The sequence below is a fragment of the Lathyrus oleraceus genome, chromosome 6, assembly GCF_024323335.1.
Source record: "Lathyrus oleraceus cultivar Zhongwan6 chromosome 6, CAAS_Psat_ZW6_1.0, whole genome shotgun sequence".
NCBI lineage: Eukaryota > Viridiplantae > Streptophyta > Magnoliopsida > Fabales > Fabaceae > Lathyrus > Lathyrus oleraceus.
The window spans coordinates 289,327,928-289,344,593 of NC_066584.1; the positions used below are offsets into that span (position 1 = coordinate 289,327,928).

Sequence of the window (16,666 nt, forward strand, 5' to 3'; positions counted from 1 at the left end):
AAGTTGAGAAACAAGATGGATGATGGGTTTCTTGGAGATAGCATGACAGTATATATTGAAAGGGAGATTAGTGCAAGCATTAGTTCGGAGTCAATTATTGACGATTTCAAGTTACTCGGAACGCGTAAAGCATTACTTTAAGGTAGTTTTAAGTCGTGTAATTTAAATTTTTAGTAATTAACTTTGTATTTATTTTAACTTTAATATTTTATTTAAAATACTATTTACATTTTATTTATAATCTTTATTTTACGTTAGCGGTCATCCCAAATTTTTTTATCTGACTCCGCCACTTGATCAAGGGAATATGTTTTATTTTGTCGATACTCAAGAACATATGTGTCGATTATCTCAAGCTAGCTAGCAAATGTTCTACTACTTTTACTCCGATCATTCTTTCTTTGTCAAGGAAATCACCAAAAAGATGATTGGTTCATATAGCTTAATCCATGGATTATACATTCTTTCATTTTCAACAGCTGAGTTTGTTTCTGCTACTAGTAGTTCAGAGAACTATTATACAAACAAACAAGTTTCAAATTGACATCACTACTTTTGGTTCTACCCGGTTCATTCCTTCCTAACATTAACAACATGCACCCTTAACATTTCGACCGTCCCGTCTTCGTGCAGCACAAGTTCACATAAGCATATATCCTTTTCTGTAATCTTGCTCTTTCTACAGAAATCCTCCCACCCTTGCACAAACACTCGGCCATCTCTCCATGTTCGTATTCTGCCTCTCTTTTCGATATGTTTCGCGTTGGTTTGTGGCAAGATGTGATGATATGCAGCTATTTCATTTCTCTGAACATCCTGCCATAACAAAAACAATGAACGCAGACAGTCATCAAATTCTCAACACAACACCATCAATAAAAGCAAACTAGAATTGTTATACCTTGCAGTGACAACATACAAGAGTCATATACTTTGTGAAGCAAAGGCATAGATCCTTAATCACATTTTTCGGAATATACTGCAAAAAGCCAAGCGCGATAAAAGTTTGTTTAAGGTCACAAAATGGAGAATCGCTCGATCAATATCTAGCAATGCTCTTTTCTTAAAAAGAACTGTAAGTTTGTTTAAGTGTGATACATCAAATAGGGCCTTTTCAGGCATTGTTTAAATCTTAAGTCCGTCTTTTACACCCTCAGAGATGGACCTAATAAAGAAATGACAATGAACATAGTTAGAGTAGATCATATAAAGAACGGTACCAATTCGTTCCGTCTGTAATAAATATATTTTGTTAAAAAGTACGGATTTCCCGGCTGAATATACATTTCCTCATCGATTTCCTCGTCTTCAAGTTTCGAAACTTCAGAGCTGCTTCCAATGCACCCTAAAACAAAATAGATCAACAAGTAAACGTTCACTCATGCAAAACAAACAAAAAGTTCTTTTATCAGTAAGATGTGAAACCTTACAACGATTGCAGGGTCTGCTATTCTTTTCCTCCTTATCATTTACATTCTCCTTTTCACACATCGACGATAGTTCGAGGATTTTGAACTCGAATACATGGTTTTCAATATGCGTGAAAACAATGTAGTCATTATCCTCTAAAGAATTTTCTTCTTTGAACCTTTTCCAGCCATCATCAAAATAAAGCTCGTGACCGATACTAAAAGCCTTGACATGCCAATCTCTAGCCCTGGAATTTCTTAGGATAAAATCCGGGATTACTCTCTTTTTTGAATGCAGCAAGTTAACAAAAGCATTTGGTATAAGCTGCAATAGATTAATAAAAGTGATAAAATCAAGTTTACAAAAGCTTTGGTTTATTGCATATTATAAACAAAATATAAAAGCATTATTAAAATAAAAAATACCATTCTCTCATAATCTTTCTCTGTGAGGAAGACTTTGAAGAAATCAGGGTACTCTTTCACCATCTTGTTCTACACTTCAGAGAGATCAGAGAAAAGAGAGAGATGTTGTAGAAGTTGTAATGCTAAGGGGTTGGTTTTTCAGAAACTTGGTGGTGAAGGATGATATGATTCTTTGTTATTATCTGTGTGTACAAAAATACTACTGGTATTCATTTTTCTTCCTTAGTTATTAATTGTTTGTTTTCTTTAAAGGATTAAATGTTAGTACAAGTCTATTTGTATTTCTATTTATGGTATCTAATAATGTGCAATGCAGTAGCATTAAGAGCAATATGGTAGATATGTGTCAGTGGGTCTTATCATCAAAGAATTGTATTATAATCTATTTGATAATTCATTTTGAAATGTTGGTTATTGCTTTATTTGGAGATTTTTTCTCCAATTAAATCTGGCAACCCCAATTTTTTAATATTTTTAAAATGTTCTTGTCAATATTTACACTTTAAATTTTATTTTATTTTTATAATTTTTATTTTTTTAAATTTATTAAAATGAAATATTTGATAGTTAATTAAAAAAATTTAGAACTTAGTTTTACGTATTCATATCGAAAATTTAAAAAAATATGGTTACAAATTTTGAAAATTTCAAAAAATCCGGTATACAATACCGGAAATTTTTAAAATTTCCATGGACAAACAACAAGTACTGGAAATTTTAAGTATATTTGAAATTTTCGATAACATCGCAGAAATTTCAAAAATATTTTAGTTGTGTGGTTTGGAGTTGGTAGGGTCATCTACAGATTCGTGTGGCGATTGTACGCAATTCTTCACCACAAACAAAGTATGTTTTCCTATGTAATAAGTTTAAATTTAATATTTTATCGCCCTTATATGATATTGATAGTATATTTTTTATGTGATGTAAATGACAGATATTTGAGTCTCAATCTGAAGTATTAGTCTGAGTACAAAATATTGGCAAACGACATGGTATTATAGTTGTGAATGTTTATTTTGATACTGCAAATGACTAGCGAGGTAGGAAAGATATATTGATTTTGGATTGTGAGAGATGAGGTAATTATAAAAGGAAGAATATATCTGAAAACAGTAAATTCTCATAGGGCACTTATAGTATAAAAGTGAAATGCCCTTTTAGACTGAGATCTGCGTCGAGTGGTATTGGTTGAAAGGTGATGGTTAGGTGTGGGTTTCACAATCATAAACTATCTGAGAATTTATATGGCCATGACATATTGGGTCGTCTAAAAGTTCATGAGAGACAATTTGTGAATGATATGGCGAAGTACAACATGGCTCCATGGTACATTATTTCTGCCTTGAAAGACAAAGATTCAGGAAACTTCACCAGTGTTACCCAAGTGTATAAAGCTAGAGCTACATACAATGCGAGCAAGAGAGGTTCATTGACGAAAATGCAAATGTTGTTGAGTCTTATTCATAGAGAGAAATATATGTGTTGGACAAGAAATAAGGAAGACTCAAATGTTATTGTTGATATCTTCTGGACACATCCTGATTCAGTGAAGTTGTTGAATATGTTTTATTTGGTGTTGATATTTGATTGTACATACAAGACAAATAGGTAATGTGAGTCGTGATCATGCCTTGATATCATTTCGACATACTTTGATTTATCAGACTTTTGATTATTTGCATCGTGATCATACAAGTATCGGCTACCACTGCTTGAGATTGTTGGTGTTACGTCAACAAAATTGACATTTTCGCTAGGCTTTGCCTATTTAGAGCATGAAAGGTCAGAAAACTTCAAATGGACACTGGAGAAGCTCAAAGAGTTGTTCTCTTCAGATAAATTGCCACCAAATGTTGTCATGACGGATCGAGAACTTGCATTGATGAATGCAATTGAAGTTGTGTTTCCAAATTTAACTCATATGTTATGTTCGTTCCATATTTCAAAAAACGTTAGCATGAAACGTAAATAGTATATTAAATCAGAAAGACATGAGCATGTGATGGATCTATGGAACAACGTCATGTCTGCTAATAGAGAAACTGAGTTTGTCGTGCATTTGGAGCACTTTGAGACTGCTTGTGTTGATATTCTGTTGTTTGTTCAGTATATGATTGAAATATGGTTGACACCTTATAAAGAAAGGTTTGTTGCAACTTGGACTAACAGAGTCACTCATTTAGGTAATATAACAACGAACAGGGTGGAGTCTGCTCATTAGAGACTAAAAAACATGTTAACTGAAAGTCGGGGAGATTTATGCCGAAGTTGGGATGTTGTGAACATGAAGTTGAAGTTGCGGCTTGGTTCAATCATGGTTTTATTCCAAAAAAGTATTGCCAACATTGAGCATCAGTATAACACCACATTCTGTATGAACTTGCACAGTTTTGTTTCAAGGCAGTGTATACAGCAAATAGAGAAGGAACTATAAAGGGTATAATTTGTTGTTACAAGCAAAAACGCTTGTGGTTGCTTCATTAGAACAACAGATGGGTTACCTTATGCGTGTCAACTTGCCGGTTTCCAAATACAAGTCAAACCTATTCCTTTATATCCAATTCATGTTTTTTGGAAGAAATTGCACATTGAAGAGAATGGTGTCAATCATGAAGATAGTAGTACAAAGCTGGATTTAGAAGCAGAGTGTGAACAGTTGAAGACATATTTCAATTATTTGGATATTGTAGGCCATATGGTGTTAAAGAAAAATGTTAGGGAACTAACACATCCATCCACAACTTTGATGTGTCTATCATTGGTGAAGTACAAGCCAAAGAGAGGAGTTAATAAGAGCAGAAAGGATGAAAATAGTGATGTGCATCGTGATCCTTCACAGCGGGAGTATGGTGAGGGCTCGCAGGGGAGTCAAACAACAAAGAGATCATGCATGAAACCAATAGGAAGTTAACCTTCAAGTCTTCCAGGTCAAAGTCAACCTTCAAGTATGTCAGGTCAAAGTCAATCGGCCACTGCATCTTCGAGGCATCTTTACTTGTCTCAATTTCCTGGTTTCTTGCATCCATACATTGATCACATTGTTGATATGGGTGACGATGGAAATTGTGGTTTTCGGGCTATTGCAGCTTTACTTGGATCGAATGAAGAGTCATGGTTGTTGGTTCGAACGCAGTTAGATACTCAAGTTCATCAACACCCTAAGTTGTTTTCCAATTTGTTCTATGACACGGTCTCTGAAGTTAGAAATTCCTTAAAAGTAGAACACTTGGGTGTGCAGGGTCGAGAAAAATGTACGATGATTCCTGATATGGGTTACCCTACTGCTAGTAGGCACAGTATTGTATTTGTCTCCCTGTCAAAGAGACTTAACATACCCTTTTTCCATCTTACATTGGCTCTACCTATGTATACGAGCAGTCATAAAATCATTGTCGGTTTTGTCAATGACAATCATTGGGTTTAGGTAAAATTGAAACCTGATAGTCCATTGTCACCCGTCACTGATAGAATTGTACTGAAGATGCAAAAGCATGGGAATCAACATATGCATGACGAATTAGGCATTGGGAAGATGAAGTTAGGAAATCATCCTAAGTAGTGTTGTAATCTTAGAATAAATTTTGTGGTAAATATGTATCTATTATATGTGATGACTTTTTAATCGAACCATTTATGCAGGTCGTTGCACCAAAAAGAATTGAAATTTCATGTTTTTGAGAATTTTGGGAGTATACCGAAAATTTGGCATAATTTGAAATTTTCGGTATACTAGAAATTTAAAATTTCCAGGACTTTTCACCATTTTACGCAAAATTCATTATTTCCGATATAACTCTTCCGGAAATTTTGAAATTTCTGGTACATGCCTTCTGAAAATTTGAAATTTCTGGTACCTGTCTTACAACAACGGTAAAAACTTGTAAATTCACAAAATTTCTGGTATCCGCTTAAAATTTCCGGTATAAAGCTGGAAATTTCAAATTTTCCAGAATTTTTACAAGGGTGCCATGGTCATTTCGCTCCAAACAGGGGGTGTTCCAGGTTTAGTTGGGTGTGTCAAGTTAAATTCTCCTTTATTTGGTTCTAAAAGAAGTAAGGAAACATGTTCACATTATTTACCCGGTTTGGGCTAGCTATTTTCCTTTCCATTTGGTGCATCACTTTGGGGATTGTTTCTCCCACCTTTAATGATGATTTTTAGCCCCCACAGTGAAAAATTAATAATATTGCTAAAATATGTAACTTAAACTCCGAATGGACCCAAAATGCAACCACATTCAAGTGTTAGACTCAGGACAGAACAAAGCTGAAAAATTTGGAGGTTCATCTTCGTATTTTTTACGGAGGGTAATCTTTGTATATTATATGGAGGTTAATGTTTGGACTAGCTTCATTTATATAAACACGTCAGACTTTTCTTCTTTCTTCTTAATTTTACAAATTTACTTAGAACCCAAAACAATGAGCAAACTTCATTTCCATCATTTTCCAAACTTTGTCACATCTTTTACTGCATTGCACTCAATCCTAGGACATTGCTCAATCTCTAATTCATTTCATTCAATCGAAAATCTTCAACTTATCACATTTGGTAAGTTTCACATTTTTTTTGCTTGTTTTGTGATTCATTAGTGTTAAATTGTAATTCATTATGTCGAAACAGGTTGCTCGATAGAGGCAAGGAAGTTTCGAAACATTTATGTCGAAATGTCGAAGCATGTTGCTCGACGGAGATTTCGACTTAGGCTTATCTTATAATGTTAGCTTAATTAGGTTAGTCGGAGTTCTGCTTAGTGAGCAAGCAAACTCAACCTATAAATAGGGAGTAACCCATATTATTGCACATTTGAATAAAACTTCAGTTTGAAGTGCAAAGAGAAACTCTATAGAAATATTCATCCCCTTCCCCTTTTCTCCAAAACCCTAATTCTCTTTCTTCCTCAATTCATTTTTTTTAAGTTTCCTCTTTAATTATCAATTGTGCGGTGAAATTCTCCATATGTTTTGGTAAATTTTCAAGATCTGCTATCTTGAGAACTGGTTGTGTGATTCATGGAAAGTAAAATACGATGGCGATGAATCATCTGAATGGACATTTTTCGGCGAGTCTCCTAATTCTAAAAGGTCAGAATTATGAGACTTGGTGTAAACAAATGAAGTTTGTTTTCTGTTGTCAAGATCTTTGGAATCTTGTTAAGAGGGGAGTGACGCCGCTTCCAGTAAACGTGACAGGTGAAGAAAAGGACGCACACAAAGAATTGAAGATGAAAGATTATAAAGCTTTTTTTATAATTCATCAATGCATTGATCCATATAATTTTGAAAAGTTCAGTGATGTAGAATCATCTAAAGAAGCATGGGAAATCTTGGAGAAATCGTTTGAAGGCGCGAAAAAGGTGAAAGAGGCGAGGTTACAACCTAACAAAAGAACGTATGAATTTCTTCATGGAAAACAATGAAATGATAACTGATTTCTTCACTAGGGTTACGAAACTGGTGAATCAAATCAAGATATGTGGAGAAACTTTGACATCAAGATCAGTTGTCACAAAGATCTTGAGGTCGTTGGCTCTAAAGTTTGACCATGTGGAAGTAGCCATAGAAGAGTCGAAAGAACTATGAACATTGACGAAAGGACGCTTGAATCTCATGAACAAAGAATGACTGAAAGATTTTCAAGCAAGTCAAATAGCGATGTGGCTTTGCAGGAACAATCAGAAAAAGAAAAGAAAGGCAAAGGAAGTTGGAATGGAAATAAAGGTAGAGGAGGCTACAACAATTTGACTGGTCGAAATCAGCAAGAATGAGGTTGGTCGAATCAGATAAAGTCCTTATACCAAAGCAACCAAAGAGGCGGTGTTACAGGTAGAGGAAGGTGTGGTGGAAGAAAAACTGACAAAAGTCACATTCAGTGTTACAATTGTGAGAAGTATGGTCATTACTCAAGTGATTATCTTGAAAATAGAAGAATCAGGAAATTGATGCAAAGTTTGTAAAACATGAATAAGAATAGATGTTGTTGATGGTCACAACAAGAGATGAAGAGAGATTCAAGGACCAATGGTACATGGACTCATGATGCTCATCACACATGTATGGTAGGAAAGATTGGGTTGCCAACATAAAACCCTCAATGAAGAACATGGTGAAATTTGCAAATGGAAATATCCTAGCAGCTGAAGGTATTGTTGATGTTCTTATTATGAGGAAAGATGGAAAAATGTCAGTAAATTCCAATGTGTTGTATATACCAGGGATGAAAAGTAATTTTCTCAGCATATGGAAGTTGCTCAAAAAGAACTACAAATTGTCGATCACGGATAATATAATAAAAGTTCTCGACTTAATTGTAAGGTTAATCTTGAAGGCTCCTATGTCACATGATAGAACCTTCAAGATTAAACTTAATGTGATGGAGCACAAATGCCTTGCAACTGCAGCTAGCAAGGATGAATGGATGTGGCACTATAGACTTGGTCATCTCAACTTCAAAGACATCATAGATACAAAGAGAAGAAATATGGTTTCAGGATTACCAGAAATCAATATTCCAAATGAAGTATGTGAGGAATGTGTGCATGCAAAGCAACACAAGAACAGCTTCAGCAAGGATGCAGGAAGCAAGTTGAAGGAAAACCTTGAAGTCATATACTCTGATGTGTGTAGACCTATCCAGGTGGATTTAATTGGAGGTAACAAATTCTTTGTCACATTCATAGATGATTTCAATCAAAAACCGTAGACTTACCTGATCAAGAAGAAAAGTGAAATGATTGAGGCATTTGCCAAGTTTAAATATATGGTCGAAAGACAAAGTGGTCGGAAGCTCAAGATTTTGAGGAATGACAGTGGTGGAGAATGTGTCGAAAGACTTCAACACATTATATTAGAAAGAAAGGATTGTGCATGAGGTTGTTCCACCCTACAATCCACAATAAATGGAATGGATGAAAGGAAGAATATAATCATCATGAATATGGTGAGAAGTATGTTGAAAGTCAAGCATATACCCAAAGAATCATGGGGAGAAGTTGTGTCAACTGCAACACACATCCTAAACAGATGTCTGACAAAGAATCTAGAAGGAATCACGCCAGAAGAATGTTGGTTTGGTGTCAAGTCTAGCTTGAGTCATCTGAAAGTATTTGGATCTATAACACATAGACATGTGCGTGATTAGTTGAGAAGAAAACTTGATGATAAGTCGAGTCAAATGATTATAACAGGATATCATTCAATTGGAGGATACAAGTTGTTCGGCCCAATGAACAAGCAAGTAGTGATCAGCAGGGACGTGATCATAAATATGCTTAAGGAATGGGATTAGACTGAAAATGTAAAGAAGAATTCAGTGAGAATCTTAAGTGAAGAACCAGTAAGTGAAGTCGAAAGAGAAGTTCTACAAGAAGAAGTCATAGGTCAAGCAAGCATAAGCAGGCCTTAAAGAACCAGACACATTCCTGCAAGGTTGTAAGAATGAGTGATTACATCAGATGATATGGTCAATGATAAAGGTGAGTTCGTACACTATGATTTCTATGCAAATGTAAAACTAGTCAATACAATTGATGCATTAAAGGATTTTAAATGGATAAAAGCAATGAATGAAGAATTGAAGTTCATCGAAGTCAACAACACTTGGTCACTTGTCGAATTTCCTCAAGGTAAGAAGGCAATCAATGTGAACTGGGTGTACAAGGTGAAGTTAAATCCCAAATGAGAAGTAACTCGACACAAGGCAATGCTTGTGACGATAGGATTTCTTCAAAAGGAAGGAAACGACTTCGAGGAAGTTTTTGCACCTATTGCTAGGATCGAAATAATCATGTTGGTTGTTGATCTAATAAATATGAACAACTTGCATATGTGTCAGATGGATGTGAAATATGCATTCCTAAATTTCCCCTTTAGATGAAGAAGTTTATGTTGCACAACCAGTTGGGTTTATGAAACAAGGCAAAGAAAGCAAGGTATACAGGATGCATAAATCCCTATATGGACTTAAGTAAGCTCCAAGAGCTTGGAATAAGAAGATACATAGCTTTCTAATGGAGAAGGCATTTGTGAATTGCATAACTAAGCATGGAGTATATGTAAGAAGAAGCAATAGTGAATTGCTTATACTATGTCTCTATGTCGATGACTTGTTGGTAACAGGTAGCTACAAGAAAGAAATTGAAGAATTCAAAGGTGATCTTGGCAAGCAATTCAAGTCTGATATGGGCGACATTTCATACTTTCTTTGCGTCGAGTTCTACAAGAGCAATAGAGGCTTAATGATGTATCAAAGAAGATATGCAAGCAAGATACCCAAAAGATTTGAGATGGAAGACTGCAATGCAACTTTGACACCTGTTGAACCAAGACTACAACTGTCTAAAAACTCCGAAGAATATGATGTCGATCCAATGCAATACAGAAGACTCATTAGATCACTTTAATACCTCTGTCACACAAGGACAAACTTAGCTTATTGTGTAGGAATGGTGAGCATATTCATGCAGAAGCTAAAGGTATCACTCCTAGTAGCGACGAAGAGGATACTAAGGTATTTGAAAGGAATTATCGACTATGGCATGTTTTTCCTACAGCTGATGAAGGAAAATAATGCAAGTTAGTGGGATACACCAACTCAAGTTGGTGTAGTGATGTTGAGGGTAGAAAATCCACAATTGGCTATGTGTTTATATTAGATGGTACACCAGTTGCTTGAAGTTAAATAAAGGAACCACTAGTGACATTGTTATCATGTGAAGCAAAATACGTAATTGCTTCTCTATGTGCATGTCAAGCAACAAGGATGGTGAATTTGGTCAAAGATATTACAGGAAATAATCATGGAGTAATTATCATGAAGATCGACATCATGTCTGCTATCAATCTGGTGAAGAATTTAATAGCGTGTGGACGAAGCAAGCGCATCAAATAGAGGTTTTATTATCTTCTAGAGCAAGTTGCAAAAGGAAAGTTGAACCTGATACGCTGCAAAACTGAGAATTAAATTGCAGACATTATGACAAAAGGCGTACTAATTGAAGTGTTCAAGAAATTAAGGTCTACGATTAATGTAGATAGCTTATGCACAATGAATTAGGCGGTGTGTTGAATTGTAATTCCTTGTGTCAAAGCAGGTTGCTCGATAGAGGCAAGGAAATGTCGAAATGTCAAAGCATGTTGCTCGATAAAGATTTCAAATTAGGCTTATTTTGTAATTTTAGCTGAATTATATTAGTGGGAGTTTTGCTTAGTGAGCAAGAAAACTCAACCTATAAATATAGAGTAACCCCTATTGTTGAAAATAAGAGAGAATGCAGTTACATATTTGAATAAAACTTCAATTTAAAGTGTAGAGAGAAATTATGCATAAATATTCATCCTCTTTCCCTTTTCTCCCGAACCTTAATTCCCTTTCTTTCCTAATTCATCTTTTTTCGTTTCCTCCTTCATTATCAATTGTGCAGTGAAATTCTCTATAGATTTTGGTGAATTTCCAACAATTAGGTTGTAGTTAAATGCATAATAAGTTGTTTATGGTACATTAGGTTGTAGTTAAACTCATAATATCTTTTTTGAAGTTTTAAGTTTAGAGCTTAAGGTATGCTATGTTTCTACATTTCTACGTTTTTCTAGTTTCGCATGGTATGCACGTTAACTTCCTTATTTTCCTAATATGCATAGTTTGTTTGATTTTTCCTGTTTTGTTCCTTGAGTTTGACTTATTCGTTTATGATATTATTTTACTAGTTTAATTAAAGGTAAAACATTTTACAACCAAGGAAGACTGAGACATGGTAGAGTGATCCAACATTATTCCGTTCATAGGAAAAAAGGTAGAACCTTGCGTCCAGCCGTTGGCGCCACTTCACTTGATGCAAAAGCATCATCTTTCTGATTTCATGTGTCTTCAACATCTTCTCATCTTTAAGACAGGGATATATATATATATATATATATATATATATATATATATATATATATATATATATATATATATATATATATATATATATATATATATAGAGAGAGAGAGAGAGAGAGAGAGAGAGAGCAGTATTGAACTTGAATCCTACGTCTCATAGTAATAACAACTGCTCCTAAGAAAAATGGAGAGTGGATAGCTAGTCTCCCGTTATTCATAGGAGTGTGGTTGGTTTCCACGACTTCCTTTTTGTCGTTATGAAATAGAAACATGTAATCCACATGATCATGCATTTTAGTACATCAGGGAGAACCCAAGATATACATATATGAGGAAAGGGTGTTCCATATAGAAAAGGGATGCTCAAACCAGAAAGCGAGCGACCACGAAGGATCCAGGGGCGAGATGCTGTACGCACGTGCGTGCGTGCGTGTGTCAGAAGACTTCTTCAAAGATAACCAGCATGAATTCTAATTCATTAATTTTAGGCTTTTAATTATTTTTTTGAACTCTAGGGTTCTACTTGCACTACTTTATTCTATTTTGTTAGTTATTTCACCTTTTTATTCGACGAGATCTCATTTGTTGTTTATCCAATTTCGAGCACATAAACTTATGCGTCATTTTTGTTATTTTTCTTCATTTATCAAATGTTTAAAAACTTGCATTGTTAAATGTAGCAGTTCCATTTTAATAGTCTTTTTAATTGTACTCTCCCTCCTAAACATATTCTTAGATCTGTTGGGGAAAATCATTTTTGATGTTTTGAAGATGACAAACTTTTGTGTGAATATAATTAAGATTACAATCTTATTTATTATTTGACGTGTGCTTTTGAGTGGAAACAAATAAGACAGATATGTATAAAGTTTATCATCAATGAAACTGGAGAATAAATAATTCTCAAGTTTATTATTAAGCTCAATATAAGAAAAGAAAAAACATATGTTTGAAAGGAGCACAAAATATCAAATGTGACAAAGACATAAGTCACATAATGGCACTTTCGTAATTCTACATCATATTAAATATCAAGATAATTCATATGAGATTATTATAATTATGCATCATTAAAAGAGTATGAGTTTTTTTATCCCTATAACATACTTGTAATTTTCTTACATTTGGGCATCAAATAGAAGAGTATCAAGAACTAAGGAAAAGTACAAGATTTTTGATGAAATTTGTAAATTTGTTGATAACGTTTACACTAACAATGGCAAAACTATAAATAGCAATTGGAGTCTTGTAATTATAAATATATTCTAGGAACAACATTGAAAGCATGAAACATGGAGCATCAAGAAGTCTATATATACTTCTTCTCATTGATCTCCAAACCAACAATTCACTCCAAGATAATTTCAAAGAGCAAGAAGTCATCATTCATCATTTCCACTAAAATCATATTCTTAGAATCAATGATCTTCTTTTCTAAGAATATTTGTCTTAAAATCACATCATTTTTTAAGGAAAGTTCAAGAGAGAAAACACATTATTTCAAGAAGAATTCAAGAGAGAAAATTAATAATATTCTTCCAAAATAACATTCTCACTAAAATCACTATAATCAAGAATCTTCATTTCTAAGAATATTTATCATAAAATCATATCCTCACAAACATTCCTTTGTTGAGGAAATCCAAATCCAATACTCTCCAAATCTCACCCAATCATTCAAAGAAATTCTTAAGTGAAAGAAAAACTCCCATATTATTCCAAAATCTTTCTCTTCTAAAATCATTCACTTAGAATCAAGAATCAACATTCGAAAAAGTATTGTCTTAAAATCACAACTTTTGGATATTTATTTATTCGTGAAATTGTGAGTTTGATACTCAAATCAAATTTATTATATATTTGTATATCATCAAGTTACTTTGAATTCGTATGATAGTGTAAGCTTGTTGAAGCATCATAATCAACATTGTAAGTTTGGTGAGGCTAAAGAAAATACATCTTGGTGTAAGAAAAAGATCAAAAAGATATTGATCATTAATTGAAAAATCTCACAAAACGTGAGGACTGAAGTAACCAAGCTTGGTGAACCAGGACAAATCTGTGTGGTATTTATTAAACTCTTTTATTTAAAGATTATTTATTTATACAGAATTCACACACTATAAAGAATTCAATCATTGATTATATTCATAGTTTATTATATTAAAGCTTGTTTCAGCAATTAAAAGCAAGATATTAAAGGAGTCACTATTCAACCTCCTTTCTAGTGACATTTCTGACATTTCTATTTACTTCAATGTTATTCCATAATCTCAAAACAGATGAAACTAGTCCACATGGAGACAATTTTATGACTTCTAATGTTGTGACATGATTCGTCACTTTTAAAATTTCAGATGTGCATAATTATCTATTTTTACAGTCTGATTCTTGTTTCCAACATTTTTCAATAATTTAGATTTAGCTGAAATTGAGAATTCATTCAAGATTCGAATCAAACAAAGTTATGACTTGAGTTAAGGTGTCTTTTGATTCGAGTTAGACACAACCTTGAATCAAACCAAGTCTTTTTTAGCCAAAATCTAAATTTTTGTCTTACTCATGATTCGAGTCAAATAAAATTGTGACTTAAGTAATGCTTTTATAAAAAATTTGTTTCAAGTCTCAAACTTGTGATTTAAACTACATAGCAGTTGACTTGGGTCAAATGTTCAATTTTAAAAAAATGAATAATTCCAACTTAAGAGAGAATCTGAGACAACTGTGAAGTGCGCAAAACAATAATATCTTAAAATGCTGCAAAACAATAAAACGGATAAAATAACCCTATTTCAGTCCGAACAATTTCAAGATCTACTTCATAAGATTTAGTGTAAGTTCTCAAAGTAACTTGAACCCCAAAACTGTTTATAAAGAAACTTCTAAACTTCCTCAACACCTAAAAATTATATATAAAATAGTTGCAAACAAAACAAGTTGACTTCTAACCCAATACTAAAAGGGACCCAAATTTCATTCTGATTAGCATAATAAGCAATAACATTTCAACTATTGTGCAGTATTGTTTTTCATTGTAATCATAACACAAACAGAATCAGACAAGTTTTAAGTTAACATTACTACTACTGTGCCTCCTTGCTTCATTCCTTCACAACCTTCCTAACAACATGCACCCTTATCATTTCTATTGCTTTCTCCTCATGCAACACAATTTCACACAAGCAGCTATCATTTTCTTTGACCTTACACTTAGCCCAAAATTCAGCCCATCCTAGCACAAATACTCGGCCATTTATCCATGTACGTATTTCTCCTCTCTTTTTCCTATGTTTTGTGCTCATTGTTGGCAACATCTCATGATAGGATGCTATTTCATTGCTTTCAATATCCTGTCATAGCAAAAAAAACAAAGGCTAAATCCAACTTGATTATCAACTTATCAACACGAATCAATAAAAGTGAAAAATAGAAGGTACATAATAGAATTATACCTTGCATTGGCAACATACAATGTTGATATGTTTTGTGAAGCAGAGGCAAAAATCCTTAATAATCTTTTTTGGAATATGCTGCAAAAGAAAAGAGTCATGCCACACCAAAGAAGGAACATCTAATAGTTGTAAGTTATATGAAATATGAAAATGTAGAGATTAGAAATAAGCAATTATAGGAGGAAAAAACACAGAATCGAACTAAATCATATAAATATTATACCAATTCGTTGGGTCTGTAATGATAGTATTTTGCAAAAAAGTAGGGATTTCCAGGCTGAATATACATTTCAGCATCTATTTCATCGGTTTCATGTTTTCGAACCGTAGAGCTGCTCCCGATGCCCCCTAAATCAAAATAAATCATGAGGTAAAATCATATAGAAATGATAAAACATAATAATATTTTTTTTCATGTCAAAACTTACATGCTTTGCAGAATCTACAATGTTGATATTCATTTCTACTAACTTCATCGTCATCTTCATCGTCATCTTCATCGTCATCATCATAATCATCATCATCATCATCATCATCATCATCATCATCATCATCATGTCCATCACCAACTTCTCCCATACTATCATCATTCTTTTCCTCCTCATCCATTACGTTATTCTTTTCACACCCAGATGACAGTTCAAGAACTTTAATCTTGAATACATTGTTTTCAATATGTGTGAAAACAATGAAGTCATTCTGCTCTAAAGAATTTTCATCTTTGAATCGCTTCCAACCATCATCAAAATAAAGCTTTCCGCCAATAGGTCGTGCTTTGACTTTCCAATCTCTTCCTCTTTGATCTCTGAAGATATAATCTCTCAATACCTTTTGTTTTGAAATCATTAGCTTCACAAAAGCAACTGGAATAAGCTGCATTAGATTAAAAAAATGTTTAAAATGATGCAAGTGAGAAAGGTGATAAATTTTGATACATATCAAAAAGTGATAAACACCATTCTGTCAGAGTGTTTTTCTGGAAGGAAGACTTTGAAGAAATTAGGATACTCATTGATGGTGTTACTCATGATTTGATCATCTGAAGAAAAAAAATGCAAACATTTAAATCATTAAAAATCTTGAAAAATCAACATCTTTGTTAATAATATTCACTAGATTAAACATTTTTTTTGTATATACTTAGGTTAGTAATACATATATAAAAGAAAAAAAGTAGAAAAGAGAGAGAGAGTTTGAAGGTTAGAATTTACCAGCAAGTTGCAGAAAACAGAGAGAAGAGAGTTTTTTGGCCTTTGGAAATGGGAGAGAAATAAAAGATTACACACACAATGCAGGAGATGGCATCTTAAAACTTCATTGTGTCTATTAATTGCATGTTTCCTTGAATGAATAAATTTTGAGTGGAAGTCTATTTACATTTCTACTTATGACATATTGTCTTTATCATATTTCCAGAATTCTCCCATTATTATATCTATGTATTTGGAAACTCATTCTGAGTTTGAGAGAGACATTGTAATAGGTATGGTGCAAGT

At 33.6% G+C, this 16,666-nt stretch overlaps 2 protein-coding genes and 1 pseudogene across 3 annotated transcripts; 1 reads left to right on the top strand and 2 right to left on the bottom strand.

Moving 5' to 3' along the window:
• Positions 1-393: 393 nt before the first annotated feature.
• On the bottom strand, positions 394-2,066 carry LOC127098362 (B3 domain-containing protein REM21-like; annotated as a pseudogene).
• Positions 2,067-3,036: 970 nt separating this feature from the next.
• LOC127095243 (uncharacterized) lies at positions 3,037-3,450 on the top strand. Its single transcript, XM_051033957.1, has one exon. It carries the CDS (start codon positions 3,037-3,039, stop codon positions 3,448-3,450), a length of 414 nt encoding a protein of 137 aa, XP_050889914.1.
• An 11,205-nt stretch (positions 3,451-14,655) lies between these two features.
• On the bottom strand, positions 14,656-16,621 carry LOC127098363 (B3 domain-containing protein REM20). Of its 2 annotated transcripts, XM_051036941.1 has the most exons (6): positions 16,382-16,621; positions 16,127-16,209; positions 15,599-16,043; positions 15,394-15,518; positions 15,171-15,248; positions 14,656-15,068 (listed from the first exon to the last, which is right to left on the bottom strand). In XM_051036941.1, exons 2-6 carry the CDS (start codon positions 16,196-16,198, stop codon positions 14,820-14,822), a joined length of 969 nt encoding a protein of 322 aa, XP_050892898.1. In that variant the 5' UTR covers positions 16,199-16,209; positions 16,382-16,621; the 3' UTR covers positions 14,656-14,819. The 2 variants fall into 2 exon arrangements, with proteins under 2 accessions (XP_050892898.1, XP_050892899.1); XM_051036942.1 differs by lacking the exon at positions 16,127-16,209 and having other exon boundaries at positions 16,382-16,602.
• Between the last annotated feature and the right edge of the window lie 45 nt (positions 16,622-16,666).

Excerpts from the sequence above, each read along its gene's own strand:
- LOC127095243 (XM_051033957.1), top strand. The coding sequence starts at position 3,037 with ATGGTTAGGTGTGGGTTTCACAATCATAAACTATCTGAGAATTTATAT.
- LOC127098363 (XM_051036941.1), bottom strand. The coding sequence starts at position 16,198 with ATGAGTAACACCATCAATGAGTATCCTAATTTCTTCAAAGTCTTCCTT. Across the intron at positions 15,519-15,598 it reads TTGTAGATTCTGCAAAGCAT|GGGGCATCGGGAGCAGCTCT; the intron begins GTAAGTTTTGAC and ends ATTTTGATTTAG. Across the intron at positions 15,069-15,170 it reads TTGTATGTTGCCAATGCAAG|GATATTGAAAGCAATGAAAT; the intron begins GTATAATTCTAT and ends TTGCTATGACAG.